This window comes from Dipodomys merriami, unplaced genomic scaffold, assembly GCF_024711535.1.
Source record: "Dipodomys merriami isolate MVZ:Mamm:240054 unplaced genomic scaffold, mDipMer1.0.p SCAF_114, whole genome shotgun sequence".
NCBI lineage: Eukaryota > Metazoa > Chordata > Mammalia > Rodentia > Heteromyidae > Dipodomys > Dipodomys merriami.
In genome coordinates, this window is record NW_027202427.1 from 1,951,987 (window position 1) to 1,973,995 (window position 22,009).

Sequence of the window (22,009 nt, forward strand, 5' to 3'; positions counted from 1 at the left end):
AGGGCGAGATGCCCCTCCCCTCCACACAGATCTCATTTTCCACAGGAGGAGATAGAGGCTCAGGTAAACGAAGTAATCCACGCAGGGTCTCAGGCCTACAGACAGACCAACCCCCCCCCCCCCCCCACCGCACTCCAACAGAGCAGCCCGACTCCCAGGCCTTTTGTTATTGGTGGTGGTGGTTGTGGGGCTTGAACTCAGGGCCCTGTTTTTGAGCTTTTCTGCTCAAGGCGAGTGCTCCACAGCCACAGCGCCACTTCCAGTTTTCTGGTGGCTCATGGGAGATCAGAGTCTCACAGACTGTCCTGCCCAGGCTGGCTTTGAATGGCGACCCTCAGATCTCAGCCTCCTGAGTAGCTAGGATGACAGGCGTGAGCCACCCCTGCCCAGCCGGCTAGAAGTCTTGAATCTGACGTGGATCCTACAAGAAACTCTCCTGCCTGACTTTCCAGCACTTTCAACCAAAAAGCCCAACCCTGCTGAGTCAGCGGCGGAGAGGGGCTGGATGAACTGGATTTCCCCTGTGCTCCCTTTCCAGCTTGCTGGGTGCCCACGCCACCCGGAAGGAAGGCAATGAGGGGGATCGCGGTCCTGTAGATTGCCCCGCCCCCTGGAGAAACTGAGGAGTTGAAGAGGAACTTGCCAAGGCTCAGCCCTGTCTTGCTCTCTCATTCTCTTTTGCCTTTTGGATGTTGCCCCCCCCCCCAGGTGCGGCCTCATTAGTTGGGGACTTGCCGTCCTCCAGAGTATGAAATAAACCCCCCAAGCCTCCTTCTCATGATAAATCCCCCGCCTCTGGTGTTCTGTGATAGCCCCACGGGTGGCCCAAACCGTCCTGGAGCAGCTCGGGGCTGCCGCTGGCTCCAGGGGCTGCCGCTGGCTCCAGGGCCCACCGCTCCTTTGCGAGGCCGCTGACCTGGTCTCGCTCTGCGTGGGGGTGGATGGAGGCAGGCCTGACTGGGAATTCCACAGCCAGCCAGAGCCACGGTGGAGGGAGGGCTCAGAGCCTGGGGGCGGCTCAGTGGCGGAGCACCTGCCTTGCCCGCCGCCCGAAGCCCTGGGCTCCGTTACTCCAGGTGGAGGAGGAGGGGGAGGCCGGCAGGTGGGAGGTTTGAGCAGTGAGGCAGGTGGAGAAGGAGTCGGGACTGGCCCTTGGGACGCCAAGGGGTCCCAGGGGTGGACCTAAGTCCAAGGGCAGAGCTGGGGGGACATGAGTGCTTCCTAACGCACCCCAAATACATGCACACCCTACTCTCCGACGAATGCTCAGCTACAGGACAAGCGGCCCCCAGCGGGACTGTCTGTCCCCCAAGCCCTCTTCCCCAGCACAGCGACCACTGCCCTTCGTCCAGGCTAACCTGACAACCAGTCCTTCTGGGAGTCTGACTTGTTTCACGAGGGACGAAAAGCTCGCAATCTGCCTCCCTGGCGTGTCTGGAGCCTGAGCCCCTGGGGCCGCCTTCTCTAGTCCTCTCTGTGTTGGGGTCTTCCCCACATCCTCCTAAGTCTGCACAGGGGCTGGATTTTTTTTTTGGCTTGGGGGTATTGGGGTTTGAACACAGGACCTCACCCTTGGTAAGCAAGTGCTCTGCCACTCGATCCACACTCCAGCCCTTTCTTTTGCTTTTAGTTCACATACGGTCTGAAGTTAACATTGTCTGGGCTGGCCTCCAACTGCGATCCTCCTGCCCCTGCCTCCCAAATAGCTGAGACCACCACCATGCCCAGCCCTCTAGAAGAATCTTCTAAAAGCAATTGCTTTCGGGTGGGAAGTTCACGAAGGGCAGGGGTTCGTGCCTATGTCCTTGTCTCTCAAACAATCACCTTCAGAGTCCAAGAGGAGAGGACCAATCCACCCGCCCCTACTCCATTTTTAACTAAAAGTCACTGACAGTATATAGTTGAACCCTAATGGGCAGCCCCAGCCCGCATGGCCCACGCTGCGTGTCATGACCCTATGGGGTTCCTGAGGTCAGGAAAAGCACACGGAGAACTGCTTCCGGAGCAACGCTAAGTCTACAGCATGACGGCTGGGTTTCCATCCACTGTCCGTAGCCGTGACGGTTCTCGGCGGACGCGAGCTGAGTCCTGAGCTAACAGCCACCACACATGTGTCCTCACGTCCGCCTCGCTTACACAGAGTTGGGTCCTGAGGAACCACGGCAGGCCGGCCATACGCCAAGGTAGCCAGCTCAGCCCCGGGGGGCCCGAGGGGGTGCCGCATGCCCCCCTCTTCTGCTGGGAGCTGGGCCAGCAAAGGTGAGGCTGACCAAGGGGAGGAGCAGACTCAACACTTAAAGTGCGTCTCCCGCTCACGACAGACCACCAGGGCGCCATTGCAAGGTCGCAAAGTCGTAACGGAATTGTGCAAAAGTTGGGAGTCATCTGCCACTGACAAATCTAAACGTGTGTCTGTGTTGGATGGGCCCAAGGCACAAGCACTGTAGCACGGAGATACGTCACCCAGCCCAGCCTTTTCTCTTGAAAAGAATGTGTACATCAACACGGCTGAGCATGGTGGTACACACCTGTAATCACAGCTGTGGGAGGGGTAGGGTTGGCAGGAGGATCAAGAGCTCCATTCCCAGCCAGTGATACACAGTGAGACCCTGCGGCCCCAGCCAGCAAACAAAACGCCGGAGAGCAGAAAACCAAAACAAGGGAGCAGTTGGACAACTGTTGTTCTGGATTGTCAGCCTAAGCCTAACCCTGCGAAGCCCGGCTCCTGCTTTGAGGTCTAGAGCTAATCGGGGGTGAGGCAAATGAGGGTGGGGCTGCCCCCCAAAAGATGTTTCTGGAGGAACCCAAGGACAAATCTGATGATTCACGGGAAGAAGTTTTTCCGCGCTCCCGGGCTTCCCTGGCTGACCCGCCTCGGGCATAGTTAGCCAGAGCCCCACAGTGCGTCTCTCTCCTCCCCAAATTGCTGTTTCCTCGCTCTGTGTTTACTTTTCTTGTTTCTCTCTCTTCTGCCTCTGTCTCTCTGTCAGCCTGTCTCTCTGTTGTCTCCCTGCTTGCCCCCGCTTCTCTCTCTCACACACACCAAGTTCAAAAAGGAAGTGTCCAATAATTGGCCCATGCAAGCGCTGGGCCCTCTCTGAACTCGGTCTCCCCCGCTCACCGGGAGGCCTCCAGCGGCCGCGTCCACATTCTCCTTTCTGGAGGCCTCAGCGCCCTGGCCTGGCAGGGGGCTGGCTACCACTCAGCCCTTCACCAAGCAGCGGCTCAGGGTCCCCGAGGCCAACTGATTTGAATGAAGTTCCTGGGGAGAAGACTCACAGCAGGCGGCTCAGCATCCCTCACAGGGAGATGCAAAGCCAAACCACAGCCGTGTGTTTGTGCTTGTGTAGAAATGTCTCAATAAGCCCGGCGGCTGGTGGTAGCTGTCATCCTAGCTACTCAGGAGGCTGAGATCGGAGGATCACAGTTCAAAGCCAGCCAAGGAAGGGAAGTCCGTACAATGCTTATCTCCAATGAACCACCAGAAAACTGGAAGTGATGCTGTGGCTGAAGTGGTAGAGCGCTAGCCTTGAGCTGAAGAGCTGAGGGACAGCGCCCAGGCCCAGAGTTCAAGCCCCACGACCAACACCACCCACCACCAACAAAACACAGAGCTCACCCTGTGGAAAGGTGGATTTATGGAATGCAAGTTCTATCTTCATAAGGCCGTTATTTAAAAGGAAACAAAAAGATGACCCCATCCACAAGTTTGCTCGGGGCAGAGGCGTCTATGGGGCAGAGGCCAGCATGGTCCTCTGTGCTAACAACGCTCCGGAAAGATCCAGGGAAGGCGACCTAGCAAGGGCTTCAGTACTTCAGTCAGGAGGGGCCGATTCTCAGATCTCCACACAGTGCTGTCCACGACTCCCCCGAACACTCCTGACACCCCCACCCCAACCCTAGTTAGAGCTCTGGCCTCTAAATAGGGGCCGTTAAATAGAACAGAAGAAAACAAGATGCACATGATTTCCCTTCCCAAGGAAACGAGGCTGGAGGGGTGCCCATTGCTAGGGGACTCCAAGCAGAGGCAGAGGAAGACATCCCGGGGGAGGGATGGCCCAGAGGCCCCGGGGCTGGGGGTCCCAGCGGCCCGCTGGCCACCTGCCTGGCGGGAAACGAGGCTTCCCCTGCCCCAGGCCTACATCTTCCTTCAGCATTGTCTCCACACAGGGGTCTTTCCTCCCAGGTCTCCCAGGCCTGGCTCAGCCTCCGGGAGGGAGGCTGTGTCTTTACAACCCGGGTCATTGAGGGGTGTCCCCCAAGAACTTTGGGGGAGGAAGATCGTCTCACTGCTGACGTCCATCAGTGGCAGGGTGAGGAGAGGCCCTGGGACGTGGCGAGACCCTTCAGGTCCCACGGGACACTCACGCACGTCAGGGAATCTGCTGTCGCGCTCACTAGGCAGGAGCTCTGCTCCTGAGCCACACCTCCGGCCCTTCTAGAGCTTTCCTGAAATTTCCCACAGCAGCCAGTGACAGGACTGGAGCCGGTCACCAACCGTGGCCAGGCTCAATACAGTTCCGGGGCGGGGGGAATGGGTCACTAAGCTTCTAGGCCAGACAGGAAGGGGCAGCGTTGGGGTTCCAAGCCTAGGGCCACCGAGGATTGCCACGCCGACCCCAGTAGAGTCTGCTTAGCATGGGAAACCATCTATCAGACCATGATAGGGGCCTCGAGACCTATCTCTGAGTTTTGGGACTTCACCGAAGTCTACCTCAGAGAATGGGGCTTTACAGAAACCTATCTCCAAGTTTTGGGACTTCACCGAAGTCTACCTCGGAGAATAGGGCTTCTAAGAGGCCTACTCCTGGGAAAAGGCTGGCAAAACCCCTGGGAAAAGATGTGTTTCTGCCTATCTTTTCCTCATAAGAGTGCCTATTAATCTTTTACTGTTTCTACTGCTCATTGTACTTACTCATTGTCAACGTTCCCTTATTCAAAGCTCTTTCCCAATATCTGATGAGTGTCTTAAAAATATGACTAACTCACCAGAGTTAAGTGCTACCCTGAAACCCCTCTTATGGAGGCTAGTAGACAAGCCATAAGCAAATATAAAAGTATTGGGGGTTTCACAAAGTCACTCCAGCAGAAGGAATTGTAAGAAATTTACAAAAAGTTGTAGGCACGGCTAGAACAGAAAGAATGTATGGCAATTGCTGAGATAACTACTTAGGAGAAAGAACTTCCTCATTTACTAAGAGACTTGCTAAATCTAAGTCTCCTTGGTGTTTACTATTAAAGAAGAAACAGGAAAGATCTTAATGGGACAGTTAAGGCCTCTATAGAAAAAAGTAGTGGTTAATTGGTGACAATCATCAAAACCCATTGTATTTCTTAAAAATAGAGGTAAAGCCGGAAACAAGTGCCTACCAGGCGACCAGCTGGTGACCACCCAAGAATGAAGCCCTGCAGCAAGATTATGTAATCTTTTGCCCTTTCTTATGGAGACTTTTTGCTATAAAAGTTTGTTATCCTCTGCATTAAATCGCACTCAGCACTCAGCATCCACTCCTAATGTGTGTGAGTTGTCTGTTTGCCATCTCCCCGTCCTATTCCAGGTTCCTCCCCTAGGTATTCTCCGTCGTCCCGACAGAACCCGGTCCGCGGCAGAGGATGGCCGGGAAGGAGGCCCATGCCTGCGGGTCCCTCCCTGCCCTTCCCCACCCCACCTCGTACCTGCGATCCTGAGTGGAGACAGCAAGGCCAGCTGCGTGGACTGCGTGGATGTGGCCCTGGCAGCCGAGGAGGCTGCCCTGTCACAGCCCTGAGGGCGGGGCAGCCGTCACGTGACCTGGGGCCCCACTGGCTCTGGGGTGCATTCCTGCCTGCCATGCTATCTGCCCCCAGGCCTTCCTGTCTGAGCCGCCTCTCCCTCCTCCTCAGCACCCCAGAAAGGGCAGATGGGGGTGGCTGCCGCTGCCACAGCGCCTCCCCCAGCCTCCCCCTCCCCCACACGGCACTCTGTTGGGCCAGCGGGGCCACCCTGGGCATTGCCAGGCTCTGGGAAAGAGCAGGGGGCGTGTCCCAGATGCCCGCACCCCCACACCTCTGTGGGTGAGGCTGATTCAGCACCCAGCCATGTGTCCCAACCAGCCCTTCAGCTTAGAAGACACTGCCTGCTGGATGCTCTGGCTCCTGAGCCTGGGTCCTGCGGGTGCAAAGAAGGAGGCCAGGGGCGGGCGCCGGCGGCTCACGCCTGTCATCCAGCTACTGGGGCGGGGGGGGGGGGGGGCCGAGACCTGAGGATCAAGGTTCAAAGCCAAGCCCGGGCAGGAACAGCTGTGAAACTCTTCAATAAACCACTCAGAAAACCAGAAGTGGCATTGTGGCTCAAGCAGTAGAGCGCTCACCTTGAGCTGAAGAGCTGAGGGACAGTGCCCAGGCCCAGAGTTCAGGCCCCACCAACCAAAAAAAGAAAAGAAAAGGAGGCCAGGGCACTGGGGAAGAGGGTGTGGGGAGGGGGGGGCGTTTCTAAGAGGGAAGAGCCACACACTGCAGAGGAAGCTAGACGCAATTTTGGAGCTCAAGCTGTTTGGCTTGTATAGGTGAGAGAGCAGAGTTTCTGGGTGACCCTTCCCTCCCTCCCGCCCTCCCTCCCTCCCTTCCCAGCTGCAACTCCTTCTGCCTTTTGCTCCCTCCTTAATCATCCAAGCTGCAGAACAGGCACACCTGGCTTTTGAGAACAGGAGCAGGAAATCTCTGGAAGTCTTCCTGGAAAGAAGAGTCAGTCATCCAGAACCTAAACTCAGGCAGGCCCAAGACACTCATCCTTGACTCCATTCTCCTATCTTCTGGGCATATCCTACCCATCTGGAACGTTCTGTTGGGCCTCCTTTGATCTATTTTGAAGATCCTCCACGGCCACCCCACTGGCCGCCCACCGCTTCACCAGGACCCCCCACTCCCGCTCCACCCCCACCTAGTCCGCTCCCGCAGGCAGCCAGGCCCGTGCTAGCCTCTTCTCAGAAGCCAGAGCACAGAGCCCATTATCCCGAGACAGCGAGACAGAGACAGCCGGTGGGGTCGCCCCGGCTGTGAGGGGCTGTGAGGAAGTGTGAGGGCAGACATCTGGTGGGAGGAGACGCTGCAGAGCCGGGGACCAGGGACAGGGTCGCAGCTGGCTCCAGGTGCACTGTCCAAGGCAGCAGCCCGGACACGGAAGGGGGGAGGGGGAGGGGAGGCTAGAGGGGGGAGCCTGGGCGTCAGCTTTGAGCTCAACCCAGCACACACAAAAATCCCTACCTTGCAAAAAACAAAAACAAAAAAAAAAGAAAGAAATGCAATAGAACCGGACGGACACAAAGCCCTCTGTCCCTGCTGGTATGGAGGGAGAAATGTGAAGACGTAAGCCGGTGAAAGACAATTGAATAAAGTTAGTTATTCTTGAGTCAGGAATGGTGACTCGTGTCTATAATTCCAGCACTCGGGAGGCTAAAGGAGGAAGGTTGCAAGTTCAAGGCCCAGGCTGGGGTACATCGTGAGTCTGTGTAACAAAAGAAAAGAAAACAAGACCAAAGAAGGTAAAAAGTATTCTAATAACACGTTCCAAGGCCAGCACCCACAGAATCATCTGGAAGCCCAGCCCTACTGAGAGACAAAAGTTCTGGGCGGGGGGTCCACGAGCTGTATCTTATAGACCCTTCTCTGCCTGCCACTGGTGGCTGGGAACTAGATGCTTCTTTTCATTAAGAAGCTTCTAGACTACCTTCTGTGAACGTCCTGCTTCCAGTGTAAGGCACCCTCTTCTCTCCGAGCCTCAGTTTCCCTCTCTGCTTCGCACCTCATTGTCTGACAGATGTACACCTTAGGGCATTTCCTACCTCTTCCTGTGGCAGATGTCAAAGGTCAGGATAGACCTGCAGCTCTGAGACACCCTCAGGTGACCTTCCAGCCGTGTGTGTGTGTGTGTGTGTGTGTGTGTGTGTGTGTGTGTGTGTGTGTGTGTGTGACTCATGGGACAGCTCCCCCATGCTGGGGCACAGCTGCCAGCCTCAGGGAGCCAGCTCAGCAGCTCAGTATGGTATCCAGCTTCCTGCATTCCAGAACTGTCCACCAGACACCTGACTCAGCAAGCACACGTGCCCTGCAAACAATGGTTAGCCAGCTCGGCCTCAGTTTCCCTGTATGAGCAGTATGAGGTGCCTGGCCTCTCCTTGGGGGGGTGCTTGTGGACAGTCCATCTCTGCGAGACATCGGCATCTGCGTGATGAACCGCGCAGCCTCCCACTAGCGTGTGCCGCTGCGCCTACCTATTGGTTGGGACTTATGAATATTCTGTCTTGGCTGGCTTCCAACTATGATCCTCCTGATCTCCGCTTCCCAGATAGCTAGAAATATAAGTGAGCCATTGGTGTTCAACCTGAAACTAGTCATTTGAAATAGGATATGAGCTTAAAAAAAAGTTAAGGCTGAAGATCCAGCTCAGTAGTTCAATACCCAGTTCTGCAAAGAAAGGAGATACAGGAAAAGTTAGGAGGCTGAAGCAGGAAGATTATGAGTTAGAGGCCAGTCTGAGCTATCTAGAGACCCTGTCTCAAAAAGCAAACAGGGCTGAGGGCATGGATCAACGGGAAAGTCCTTGCCCAGCATGTGTGAAGCCCAAGGGTTTGATTCCCAGGGCCAGAGGAAAAGCAACAGAACAGAAAACTTACTACATCACATTTTAAATTATAAATATTATTAGTGTATCATATTAAAACTTAGGTACTAAGTTAAAATGCAGGTGTTTCTGGAGGAATGCTCAGGATGAATAATGTTTAGGAAATGCCCTTGTGGACAGAAAGGTTTAGGCAGAAACACTGGGACAAAAGCTGTGCTGGGGGGGGGGTCGTGGTGTGGGGGGGGAGGGGGGAGGGGAGGAGACAGCCTCTCCCCTGCAGAATGGCTGAGCTGGGTCAGAGATGGCAGGGAAGAGGAAATTCAAGAGCCTTCTGGGATCCTATAAGGCATCTTCCCTCCCTCCCTCCCTCCGCCTCCCTCCCTCTTTCCCTCTCTTCATCCTTCCTTCCCTCCTTTCCTCTCTCCCTCCCTCCCTCTCTCCCTCCCTTCCTCCCTCCCTCTCTTCTTTCCTTCCTTCCTTCCTCTCTCTCTCTTCCTTCCTTCCTTCCTTCCTTCCTCATCTCTCTCTCTCTCTTTCTTTCTTTCTTTCTTTCTTTCCTTCTTCTTTTTTTGCCTGTCTTGAGGTTTGAACTCCGGTACCATCTGAACCAAATCTCTACTTCCAGGGTGTGTGTGTGTGTGTGTGTGTGTGTGTGTGTGTGTGTGTGTGTGTGTGTGTGTGAGTGAGTGTGTGTGTGTGTGTGTGTGTGTGTGTGTGTGTGTGTGTGTGTGTGTGTGTGTGTGTGTGTGTGATTGGAGATGAGAGTCTCACAGCCTTTCTTGCTGGGGCTGGCTTCAGACCACAATCCTCAGATCTCCTCTGCTGAGGAGCTAGGACCAGCAGAGTGAGCCACCAGCACCCGGCCTGTAAGACATCTTTGACTCAGTCTGGGGAATTTGCATCTGGACTGACTAGCAAATCACTTGAGGAATTCCTGTTATGTGTGTCAGGCTTGACAATGACAGGACAGTTGTGTGCTGACTGGTGACGTGACGCCACGTGTGGATTTGTTTTGGAGCAATGAAAGGTGGAGGAGAAGCAGCGGCGGGAGCGGGGAGAGCTGGGAGGGTTTCCTCACCGTCCGTCTTCTGAAGGTCTCATAATCCAAGTCTTCCACAGTGTCAGAGACGCTGAGCGGCTCTGCGGAAGCCTCCGGACTGCGGTTCCCCTCCCTGCTTGAACCCAGCCGGGAAGCACATGGCTGTCAGACACCACAGGAGCCGAGGTGGGGAAGGTTCCGGGGCTCCAGCTGTGGGCGCTCCAGCGTGGCGCTCCCTCCTGTAGTTGTTGGATCTGTTAGAACAATTTCTTTCCAGGGAAGATCACCGACCATCTGAGAATAAGGAGGTCGGAGGGGCTAGGAGGGGCTAGGATGTAGCCTAGGGACAGGTGCACGTCCAGTGCTCTGCCCTGGGTTTGAGTCCCAGCCCCAGAAGGCAAGTGTAGATTCTTGATCTTCATGAAAAAAACACAGGAAGGGGCAGAAGGAGGAATGGAAATAGAATGGAGGGAGTGAGGCAGGGAGGAAGAAGGGGAGGGAGGAAGATCAAGAGAAGGTCTTAAAGACTCTCCGGAGCTTCTCTGATAGAAGTGGGGGCTCACACCTGTAACCCCAGCTATACAGGAGGCTGAGATCTGAGGCTCTTGGTTCACAGCCAGTCCAGGCAGCTAAGTCCTTGAGACTCTTATCTCCAATTAACCAGAAAAAAGCCAGACATGGAGCTGTGGTTCAAGTAGTTGAGCACCAGCCTTGAGAAATAAAGCTAAGGGATAGTGCCAAGACCCTGAGTTCAAGCCTCAGGGCTAGCACTACAAAAGGACCCCGAGGGCTGGGAATGTGGCACAGTGGTAGAGTGCTTGCCTAGCATGCATGAAGAACTCAGTACCACATAAACAGAAGAAGCCAGAAGTGGTGCTGTGGCTCAAGTGGTCGAGTGCTAGCCTTGAGCAAAAGAGGCTCAGGGACAGTGCCCAGGCACTTAGTCCAGGCCCCAGTACTGGCAAAAAAAAAAAAAAAAAAAATAAAATAAAATAAAATAAAATAAAATAATAAACAGAAAGAGCCCCAAGTGTGTGGAAAGGGCTTACTTGTGGGTGGCAGGGACACTTTCCAGCCTTAGACTCTTCCAGAAACGCTGGGAAGTGTCTTCCGTGCTGGTGGGGTTGTGTTTGGGCTCAGTCTGGGCAGATGTCCCAGGACATACCTGTCCCGTGGGTGTGACAGGCAGGTACAGGACACCCAGCAACGGAAGCCTGAGTGTGAAGAGGCGAGTATGAGTGTGTGTGCCCAGGACACTGGGTGCCTACTTCCGTGCTAAGAGAATGTCTTAGCCCTCCACACTCCCTCCCCCGACAACCCCAGCCTCCTGCTTCCCCCTTCCATGGATTTCTATATATGTGCCCCTCTATGAGCCAGACTTCTGCAGAGAAACAGAACCAGTAAGATAGAGAAACATACAGAAAGATCATCATGGTTAAGGCTGAGTCCCACAGTCAGCTGACTGAAGGCCAGGAAGCCAAGAGCAGCGATATCTAAGGGCAAAGCAGCGGGACACAGACTCATAACCCCCACACCTCTTTCTTCTGGCTCCTCCATATCTTGGATGTTGCCCACCAGCATTGGTGCGGGCAGTCTGCTTTTGTCTGCCCACTGAGTCAAATGCCGGTCTCTTCTGTGGACACCCTCACAGACACACTCAAAGAGATATTTTACCAGCCTCCTGGACATCCCTTAGCCCAGTCGAGTTGACACCTGAAATGATCCATCACAGTCAGTGCTCCATCCTGCACTGTGGTACATCCTGCACTGTGTGGTTGCTGTTGGTCATCACATCTCTCCCCTCCTAGATGTGAAGATAAAAGTAACAAATAGCCGGGCGCTGGTAGCTCACGCCTGTAATCCTAGCTACTCAGGAGGCTGAGATCTGAGGATCGCGGTTCAAAGCCAGCCCGGGCAGGAGAGACCGTGAGACTCCTATCTCCAATAAACCACCAGAAAACCGGAAGTGGCGCTGTAGCTCAAGTGGTAGAGCGCTCGCCTTGAGCTGAAGAGCTGAGGGACAGCGCCCAGGCCCAGAGTTCAAGCCCCACGGCTGACCAAAAAAAAAGTAACAAATAACTCCATCCACGGCCGCGCTGGCCAGGCTCTAGCTTTTCTGCTAGGGTGTTACCTCACAAGGTGGCTACTATCGGTTCCAACTTACAGAGGTGGAAACTGAGGCTCAGACAGCTTAGTCACTTACCAAAGATCTCACAGCTGGACTCACACTCAGCTGGAAAGCAGCTGTTCTTAAGCATTCCTCTAAGCAGGTCACCTCTGTGTCCCAGTGTCAGGCAGACAGCCTTGCTCTTTTAGAAACTGCCTGAGGGGACAATCACTCTGACCTTTGACCTTCCCACAGGCCTTGGCCACCCATGCTCAGACACCTGCCTGCCTTGTTCACCTCCAACATTGCTCAATTCTTTCTTTTTCTTTCTTTCCTTCCTTCCTCCCTTTCTTTCTTCCTCCCTCCCTCCCTCTCTCTCTCTCTCTCTCTCTCTCTCTCTCTCTCTCTCTCTCTCTTTCTTTCTTTCTTTCTTTCTTTCTTTCTTTCTTTCTTTCTTTCTTTCTTGTCATGGGGCTTGAACTCTAGGCTGGGCGCTTTCCCTGTGCTCTTCAGCTCAAGGCAAGCACTTGAACCACTGTGCTACTTCTGGTTTTCTGGTGGTTACTTAGAGATAAGCCTGGACTTTTCTGTCCAGGCTGGCTTTGAACCATGATCCTTATATCTCAGCCTCCTGAATAGCTAGGATTACAGGCGTGAGCCACCAGCGCCTGTAACATTGCTCATTTCAAGCTGCAAACATCCATCTCCTTTCCAGACCTGACAGTTTCCAGTTTGGTTATGAATCTGATAGCACATTAAGCAGCTTGGTAGAGAAGGTATGTAGAGAGACCCTACCTCTTACACTTGGAAAATGCATCCTCTTCCCAACACATGCAGGGTATTTCTATAAGCTGATGGCCCCCGGGTCATCAGGCAAGCCTTAACGAACAGGGGAGAAGTTCCTACTTCCGCAGATCTGAACCATAGCATCCTAGACATTGCCACAAAGACTGGAGCATCTCTGCCCCCATCAGACCGGTGTTCCAAAAATGATTAATTTTGCGTCCCTTGTCATTAAGTACAGCTCTGAAGTTCCAGGGTCTCTATACAAAGTATTTTCTGTACTCCTCCCCAAGCCTTCCTAGACCCCCCCCCCATCATGCAGGTGAGCAGAGGGGGTTTGGAATTGAGGCGGGAGAGGACACCTGGACGAAGAATCGTGGCCCCTCTTCCTGGTGCCATGCTTAGGGACTCTGCAGCCACTGAGCCACCTTCCCAGCCCCAGCTCTGATTACTTGAGTGCCTACATGTGAGAAAAGCTGGGGCTCATCGTGGTTAAGTATCTTGGCCAAGGCTACAAAGAAGAGGCAGTGCTAGGATTCGAACCTAAGCCTCCGATACCACGGCCACACCATCAAGTAGGGCGGGCCCACGGGAGTGGTGAGAAGCTTCGAGGTGCTCCAGGAGGAGCGGCCCCAGAGACACGCCTTTGAGCCACGCCCCCATCGACCACGCCCCCTTCGTCCCCCACAACCACCACCACGGCAAGGGTCCCGAGCTCCTGCCCACGAGAACCACGCCCACACCGGAACCACGCCCCAACGACCACGCCCCCTTCAGCATCCCCCTTACTCTGGGCGGCCAGGGTCCCGAGCCCCTGCCCGCGAGGACCACGCCCACATTGGAGCCACGCCCTCCAACGACCACGCCCCCTTCAGCATCCCTCTTACTCTGGGCGGCCAGGGTCCCGAGCTCCTGCCCTCGAGGACCACGCCCACCGGAGCCACGCCCCCAACGGCCACGCCCCCGGAGCCGGCGGCTATTTCTGTCGCGGGCCTGCCGGGGGCGGGGGCGCGGGGGCGCGCGGGGGCGGGGCGGCGGGGGAGGGGAGGCCGCGCCGCCATATTCCCTCCGGCCCGGCGGCCCGCGGCGCAGCCATCATGAGCACCGCCGCCTTCCACATCTCCAGCCTGCTGGAGAAGATGACGTCCAGCGACAAGGACTTCAGGTGCGCGCCGCCTGCCCCGGGCCCTCCCCGGGGAGCCCGGGCCCCCGCCCCGCCCCTCGGGGCCCCACGCCGGCCTGCCCGCGGCTCCGGCCCCGCCGCCCGCCCTCCCCCGTGGAAGCCGCCCCGGCCCGGACCCTCCCGGTCCCGCAGGCCCTCGCCCGGGCCGCCCCTCCCTCCCGCGCCCCCTCCGGCTGGCCTCGGCCCCGGCTTTGCAGGCCGGGCTGGGCGAGGGCTTCCCGTCCCCCCACCGCCTTTCTCCTGTCCCCCTCTCCGGCTCCCCAGCACCCAGGAGCAGCCAGGGGAAACTGAGGCTCAGCCTCGACCTCTGATGGCCAGTTGTGGACCCTCCCCAGCTAATAGGACTTAACAGTCATATAGCCACGCCCCCTCCTTGTTGAACGCGCTGTCGTTTTTATCCTCACCTGACAGATGGGGAAACTGAGGTTCGGAGGTGGGAAGGACCCGGGTGCAGTCACAGAGGTAGGAAGTGGAGGGCCGGGGGTCCAAGTCCAGGCCAGACCAGTACAGAGGCCGAGGCCTTGGCCTTCGAGGGGCCTCTGAGTCCCCTGCTCAGCTTGCGCCTTGCTCTTTCTCACCCCTACAAGCCTCCCTTAAGCCAGACCTCACACCCTTAAGAGGCCTCCCCCACCCTCGATGGCTGTGTGTCCATGGACAAATAACTGCACCCCGCTGAGCCTTAGCTTCTGTTTCTGGTGCTCACAGCACACCGGGGAGAGAGAGGTAGGGCTAGGATGCACGTGGGGTAGTGACGGGCACCTAAACTGGCCGAGCAAATGGGCATCTCGTGATCTGCCCACCATGCCTTTTCTTTTTCTTTTCCTTTTGTCTGTCGTGGGGCCTGAACTCTGGGCCTGGGCGCTGTCTCTCAGCTCTTCAGCTCAAGGCTAGCGCTCTACCACTTGAGCTACAGCGCCACTTCTGGCTTTTTCTGCTTATGTGGTGCAGAGGAATCGAACCCAGGGTCTCATGCATGGAGGGCAAGCGCTCTACCACTGAGCCATCTTCCCAGCCCCCACCATGCTTTCTTTACTCCAGACCTTGGCCTTCCCTGTCCCCTGCTGTCCCCATGCCAGTTCAGGCACTTCCCTTTGGGCTCTGGGGACCCCTGAACTCCAGCACCCCTGGGACCAGGTACTATGCCAAGGATGCTTGCAGGGTACCTGGCTGTTCTGTTTCCCAGGGACTTAGAGGGGCACCCTGGCTTTTCCAAAGTCATGTGGTCTGCCTGTAGCTGAGGGCCTTGTCTCTCAGGACCCAGGTCCTGTCAGCAGGAGGGCCTGAGAAGCCCTTTTGGCCAGGCCCTGCCATGAGGACACTTAAAACCACCCTAAGCCAATGAGAACGGGTCTATTTTTAAAGTCTGAATACCAAGAGGCTGAGTCCCATCCACCAGCTGTCCAGAAGCCTCGTGTGGTCCTGTGTTTCAGCTGAGTTGCCTTTAGGACATCACTGGGTGGACACTGAGACTAGTCTCTGGTTCCCAGAGTTGGGGGTAGGGAGTAGGGCAGTAACTGCAGATGGGGTCCTGGGCAGGGTGGAGGAAGCCTGGAGCTCTGTCCTAAGCACCCAGTTTGGTTTGTGGGCAGGTGGCTGCTTGCTCTGTTGTTGCTGAGGCCCCAGCAAACCCAAAAATGTCTTGCAGGAGTTTCTGAATCATGTTTTGAAAACAAAACAAAGCAGGAGACCCATCTGCTGGGCTGATTCTCCACCCAATTTGCTGTGTGACTTCTCTGAACCTAGTTTTCCCATCCGCTCTATGTAAAGAGCCGTTTGTTGTATTGACACCCCCAAGGATGCTATGATTTGGGGGGAGGGTGTAGAAATAAAAATGTCCATCCCATTTATAGGTGGGAAAACAGGCCTGAGAGAAGGAAGCAGCTAGTAAAATGGATCCAGTTCTTTTTGGCTATGCCTCTCCACCATGGTGGGGGGGGGGGTGAAGGGATGCAGCAGTTCAGTAAATAAACTTCTTTTATTGCCTGAAAAAAATGGATTCAGTTGATAATGAAGCTCTTATCCCAAAGTATACCTCCCATAAACACACACACACACTCATATACACTTACACACTGTCTTTTTTCCTTTTTTCCTGGAAGTTTCTCTGAGTTCTGACACAGCTATTTGGCTCTAAGGCCTGACGGTTGCCCTTTCCTATCCTCTCTTTCTGGCCCCACTCTGCCCCACAAGGTCAGAACAGCTCCAGTCCAAACCTCCATCACCCTACCATGACCCAGAGGTAGGCATTGGCAACCATTCCATTCCCTCCCGACCTCGCCTGGCTCCTTGCCTTCTCTGAGCAGCTCGATGCTAACCCAGTGCTGAAAATCAGCAGTGGTGGCAGGCACAGGTGCCCTCCTGGTACAGGGCTAGAGGCTGCCTGGGGGCCCCAGGCCATGAGGTCTGAGCTTGCGCAGTTGAGGCCCCGGAGCCCAGGGCACACGGGAAGCAGGTTCTCCTCTGGGGCCACCGCCGTGGGCCCACCTTTGCTACCCTTCCTCACCACCTCATCCCATTTTCCCCTTGAGCCTTCACCCTTAGGTGCCTGCAGGAGCCAGAAAGTGACAATGCCAGCCTGGTTGGAGACGGGTGAACTGGACAGAGGAGTGGGCAGCTGTGACCCGTCTCCTGCCAGTTATTGCCACCAGCCCAGTTGTATTAAAATCTTAGATTTCCTAAAGTTACAAATCACCTTCTCATGCCGATTCTTAGTGTTCAGATATCGATGATTAATTCAATTTTGGGAAGTGCATCTGCGGGCTGGACACAGCGACAAGCCCCCTTCTGTCTTCCACGGTCTTCACAGCATTCAAATGCCAGGGACGGACATTGGGCTTTTGGGCTCAGGCCACGAGGATCCCCTGCCCGGGGTGGGTGGGTAAAGCCTTGGATGTGGTGCCCACCCTGTGTCAGGGCCAGCTGGGGACGTGTACCCTGCTGCTGCTGCTCTCCCAGGGAAGCACGCGGCTCAGCAGCACGGCCCACGCAGTGGCTTTCAATGTGTGGTCTTGAGGCTGAACCTGTGGGAAATGTGTGATCTTGGGGTGCAGCCCAGCAGAGACTCGCAAGCTCTGATATGTTCTGATACTGGCCCCAGGCCCAGATCATCTAGTCTAAGGGCCAGCAGCTCTGCGTTAACTCTTTCCACGGTAGGTAGACAGGACCAGCCTCCCCTACCTGTCTGGCAGAGGCGTTTCTTGCCCGTGCCTGACTCAGTTTCAGGCCCTGGTGTCCCTGCCTGCTGTTGCTGCGAGATGTGAATGATATTTGCCACAGTGTCTGTCATTTACAGACACCCACGCCGGGCCTCGCAGCCCCACAAGACAGGCAGAGAGGAAAGCGATTTGCTCAACATTTGCACACCACCTACCCTGAAAGCCTTTTAGTCAGTGTCCTCTGTATTCCTAGTGTGCCACCCTGTGGCACACATAGACTACGTCGACTTGTGCTCCCATAGACCTGAGTCTCCTTGGGCCAGCCCGGCCCTGCCCACAGTCCCCATGAGCCACATGCTCTTGAATCCTGGTATCACGGTGTACCTCTCTGGAGGCCTGTGGTTCTGTGCACATCTCCCGGGACCTGGGAGCTGCTGGTGATCTCCTCCCCCCCGTCCCCAGGTTCATGGCCACCAGTGACCTGATGTCAGAGCTGCAGAAAGACTCCATCCAGCTGGACGAGGACAGTGAGCGCAAGGTGGTGAAGATGCTGCTGCGGCTGCTGGAGGACAAGAACGGCGAGGTGCAGAACCTGGCTGTCAAGTGGTGCGTGTCGGCCTCAGCGGGGCAGCCGCCCGCGGGGGCCTCGGTCCTGTGTGGGGGTTGCAGCCTCAGAGGTGCTCTCAAGAGAAGAGAGTCGCTAAGCAGCCTTGGGGCCCCTTAGAATCAGACAGTGGCGCGGCTTGGATTGCCCCAGGCAGACTCTGAACCAAGGGCTCGAAGCTCAATTTACATGGGAGGTGAACCCAGAAGAAAGTAGGGACGTGATGTGGCGGGAAGAGGAGGACAGGCAGTAAAGGGAACTTTCTCAAGCGGGTGGCACGCTGGGAGAGCACTGAGGCTTGAGCTCAGGGCCCCATGCTTGATAGACAGGGGCCTGGCCCCTGTGCCACACATCTGCCCCTCTTTCTGCACTGGTGTTCTGCCTCATGCTCAGGGTGTGCACCTGGACTGCAATCTGCCTATTTCAGGTTAACCATTCTAGCTGGGGTCACAGGCCCAGGACACCACTCCCACTGGAGTGTCGCAGACCTTTCTTGTTAGCGCTGGCCTCCCACCTGGATCCCCCTTCTCAGCCTCCCAAGTAGCTAGGATTATAGATGTGAGCCACTGGAGCCTGGCTCGGAGCTTGACTTGTATACTCATTGTGGACTCCTGGGACATGGAGTTGCCCATGCGGAGGGTGAGGAAGTGGGGACCAAGGAACCCCCAGGCTGCCAGTGGTTGTTTGAGGGCTGCTCCTGTGGGAGGATGGAGGATCCAGGATCCAAGGTCCAAGCATGGTGGCACACAGTGTAATCCTAGCTGGGTGGGGGGTGGAGGAGGGAGGGAGAGCCGCCCGGGCCGCCTAGTGAAGAGGCCATCTGACTTAGGCCGAGCCTGAGGTTTGGGACCTTTCCCCATGCTCCTTCCCTCAGCCTGGGCCCTCTGGTGAGCAAAGTGAAGGAGTACCAGGTGGAGACGATTGTGGACACCCTGTGTGCCAACATGCGGTCAGATAAGGAGCAGCTCCGGGACATCGCGGGCATCGGCCTCAAGACGGTGCTGTCGGAGCTGCCCCCTGCGGCCACAGGTACCCGGGCCCCGGGACTCGGCGCCTCCGTCACCCATCCCAGTTTGTGGTTAGAAAACTGCTTTCTGCAAGGGAGGTTGGGAAAGGAAGTGGGCAGGGAGGAGGAGTTGGGGTACATAAGGCAGTCCAGCAGCTCCGTGAGGAGGCTTCTGGTTTGTCTGTGGGCTGCTGGGGCCCTGGGTCCTGATCCCCAGGCCTCCTGGGAACACAGCGAGGCCAGAGGCTGCCTTTCCCCACACCCAGCCTCACCGCACACACCTGTGCCCCATGCAGGCTCCGGGCTGGCCATCAATGTGTGCCGGAAGATCACCGGCCAGCTCACCAGCGCCATTGCCCAGCAGGAAGATGTGGCTTTGCAGCTGGAAGCCCTGGACATCCTCTCGGACATGCTGAGCAGGTGAGGGGTCCCCGAGAGACCGATGCAGTGCTGCGCTCGGGCTCCTTGTCGGTCAGCAACCTGAGACGGAAGGCTATGTCATGGGCACCATGGCACGGGTTCTGACGGCAGCGTGGTTGGCTCAGTAAAGCACCAGGTGCTAGACCAGGGCGGAGCTGGTTGCACCTCTGGAGGCCTCATGGGCCGTGGGTACAGCAGCCGGGGAGGAGCAGGACGCGCTCGTGCGCGCGGGGAAGGCCAGTGATGGTGGAGGGGCGGGGGTGGGAACCAATGGGAACACCTTGTAAACCTGCATGGAAGTGCACCAGGGAGCCCTCCACCCCACGGAGGGGACGGGGTGGTTGCTGGAGCAGAGCCTTCAAGGGAAGTTGGCATGGTGGACTGGCAGGGGGCCACGAAGGGAAGACCACCCTGGCAAGAAGGCAGCGACAGATGTGGGGTTCGGGGCTTGTGCCGGGTGCTGTGGGGCTGGGCTGTAAGGTGGAGGGCGGGTGTGGAGAGGTGAGCGCCGTGGGGAGGCGGAGGTCTCCCAGAGCAAGCTCCCCTCTGTCTGTGGAGGATGCAGGCTGGGGAAGAGCTGTGCCCCGGTGGTGACCTGGGGTGGTGTGGGGGAGGTGGGCTCCGCGGGACTTGGGTGGGCGCAGGAGTGGGGCGTGGAAGGTGATGGGCTCCCTCGGGGTGCCTGGGAGATAGCCACGCCCCTGGGGGTCCCCTGAGCACAGGCCTGGGCCTGCTGGGCTGTTGCTGGGATGGAAAGTGTGGTGTGGAGGCGGTGGTGGGGGCTGTGTCTGCCTGGTTCCTGTGGTCAGGGCGGAAGTAGGTGCGGGGTCCTGGCCACTGTGAGGAGGTGGACTTGGTGGGAGGGGCGGGCCGTCTGCTCCGGCTGGAGGCCCTGCTCTTGGCTGAGCCCTTGAGGACTAACTCCCTTCTCTTTTTGCTCTCTGCCCCTGAGGAATAACTCAGTCCCCCCTCGCCGTTGAGGGCATCTTTCCCTTTTCCAAGCATCCCGGGTCGTAACTCCAGGAGGAGGTCTGGAGTGGAGGCAGCGCCTGGCCGCTCTGCCTCCTTCACCTGGTGCCCCTCTGCTCCCCAGGCTGGGCGCCCCGCTGGGCATCTTCCACGCCAGCCTGCTGCACTGCCTGCTGCCGCAGCTGAGCAGCCCGCGCCTGGCCGTGCGGAAGCGGGCCGTGGGGGCGCTCGGCCACCTGGCAGCCGCCTGCAGCACCGACCTCTTCGTGGAGCTTGCAGACCACCTGCTGGACCGGCTGCCCGGCCCGCTGGCGCCCGCCAGCCCCACCGCCGTCCGCACCCTCATCCAGTGTTTGGGCAGCGTGGGTCGCCAGGCCGGCCATCGCCTGGGTGAGGGACGGGGCCAAAAGGGAGGAGAGCTGTGGGAGGGAGGGGGGGGGCATGCATCAGCGCACACACAGTGAAAGGCGTGGAGGCAGGGTGAGGGGCTGGGAGGGGGTGCAGGGCGTGGAGGAGTTGCGTGGGTCTGGAGGAGGGAGCTGGCCTTAGTGCTGGCCTACAAGGGGGAAAGGCTGTAATTGTGAGCCGTGTCACTGAGCCCTTCAAAAATGTCCTACCTCCTACTTGGCCAGGTTTTCCTTCAGCAGTCTGGGAGCCAGGTCTGCGTGTTTAAAGGCTGTACAGGGGAGGCTGTGCCGCAGTTGGCCACACTGGCGTGTAGCCCTCTGTGTTCCGACTCTTGTGTACACCCTGGAACCCTGATCACAGGCAACGCGCAGGACTTGTCCAGCGCCCCACATTTCCCCACCCTTGGCAGTTCGGTCTTCCTTAGGGAGCACAGCCCGGCAGGTCTGCCCTAGCCTCCGAGCAAGGCATTGTGGGCAGAGCTAGCCCACCGTGGCTCCCATGGGCCCAGCATGCCCCTCGGGAGGTGGGCTTGGGAGAGAGGCCTGCACACGTCCAGGGTTGGCTGAGCAGGAAAGTGTGGGGTGTGGAAGGTGATGTTGGGGTCCTCAGACCAGCTTGTTTCTTGCTCTGCGGAGAAGACTGCCACTGGAGAGGGTCCCAGAGATCCTTTAATGCCTGAGGACCAGACCTGTGAAGGCAGCGCTGTCCCCCACTTCTGTGTGGGGCTCACACCCCATGCAGGGATTAGGCAGAGTCATGAACGCTCCCTACTTACCAGGGCCTGCTGTGTGCTGTGCTAGGTCCCAGGTAAATTCCTCCCAGCCATGGGGATCTGTCAGGAAGTCTGTGACCAGCCGGCCTGCTTGTGGTGCCTGAGTTGGATTTGCAGTGGCCAGGGCTGAGGTGCAGACGGGCTGGGCGTGGGGCGGGGGCTCTGCGAGGGTCTGGTCCCTTCAGCGACCCTTGGCTCTGCAGGGGCCCACCTGGACCGCCTGGTGCCCCTGGTAGCAGAGTTCTGTAACCTGGATGATGACGAGCTCCGGGAGTCCTGCCTCCAGGCCTTCGAGGCCTTCCTGCGGAGGTGGGTGGCAAGGCCGGGGCTGGGGCTGGGGCCTGGAGAGTGGTTTGGGAGTTGTTGGGGAGGGGGACAGAACGCTGGCTTCCTGACAGTAAGGCCTTGGGACTCAGCCTCGCGTTCCACCCCGTGCCTCAACCCGCCCCGCAGGTGCCCCAAGGAGATGAGCCCCCACGTACCCAGGGTGACCAGCCTCTGCCTCCAGTTCATGAAGCATGACCCCAACTATAACCACGACAGTGACGAGGATGAGGAGCAGATGGAGACCAGCGACAGCGAGCTCAGCGAGACAGGTTGGGGTTGGGGGGGGGCAGGGATGGGCGTGGCTTTCCTGGAGTCTCCTTGCCAAAGCCTTGATGCCATCTCCGTGGTTGTAGTGGTCGCAGCGAGGGAAGCTCCACGGTGGCTCCTTTGTGTCCACAGTCAGCCAGCTACACACTGAAAACACGCATCTGCACTGAGCACGCTCTCCCTGCTGTCACTAACCCGTAACGATGCGACGCAGATGCTGTTTCCATAATGCAAAAATCACACATGAGATGTGCTAAATTGTATTGAGAAGCTACGCATTAAGCTATTTTCTAGAAGGGTTGATATCTTTGGTTGTGTTTTGTTTGTTTGTTTTTGCTAGGCCTGGGGCTTGGACTCAAGCCTGGGCACT

The 22,009-nt window shown here is 57.2% G+C and overlaps 2 protein-coding genes across 2 annotated transcripts in view; one reads left to right on the plus strand and one right to left on the minus strand.

Moving 5' to 3' along the window:
• The window catches only part of LOC138822662 (homeotic protein female sterile-like), a 27,204-nt gene extending 13,615 nt beyond the window's left edge, over positions 1-13,589 (minus strand). The window contains exons 1-6 of the mRNA XM_070015442.1: positions 13,416-13,589; positions 13,119-13,342; positions 11,174-11,271; positions 11,058-11,131; positions 9,678-9,800; positions 5,677-5,764 (exon numbers count right to left, since the gene is read on the minus strand). Of these exons, the coding sequence (XP_069871543.1) occupies positions 5,677-5,764; positions 9,678-9,800; positions 11,058-11,131; positions 11,174-11,271; positions 13,119-13,342; positions 13,416-13,589 (781 nt within the window). The remainder of the gene's footprint in view (positions 1-5,676; positions 5,765-9,677; positions 9,801-11,057; positions 11,132-11,173; positions 11,272-13,118; positions 13,343-13,415) is intronic.
• Positions 13,571-22,009, plus strand: part of LOC138822717 (cullin-associated NEDD8-dissociated protein 2) — a 22,713-nt gene continuing 14,274 nt past the window's right edge. Inside the window, exons 1-7 of the mRNA XM_070015604.1 lie at positions 13,571-13,693; positions 17,329-17,472; positions 18,345-18,499; positions 18,773-18,896; positions 19,990-20,255; positions 21,249-21,354; positions 21,499-21,641. Of these exons, the coding sequence (XP_069871705.1) occupies positions 13,626-13,693; positions 17,329-17,472; positions 18,345-18,499; positions 18,773-18,896; positions 19,990-20,255; positions 21,249-21,354; positions 21,499-21,641 (1,006 nt within the window). The 5' untranslated portion in view covers positions 13,571-13,625. The remainder of the gene's footprint in view (positions 13,694-17,328; positions 17,473-18,344; positions 18,500-18,772; positions 18,897-19,989; positions 20,256-21,248; positions 21,355-21,498; positions 21,642-22,009) is intronic.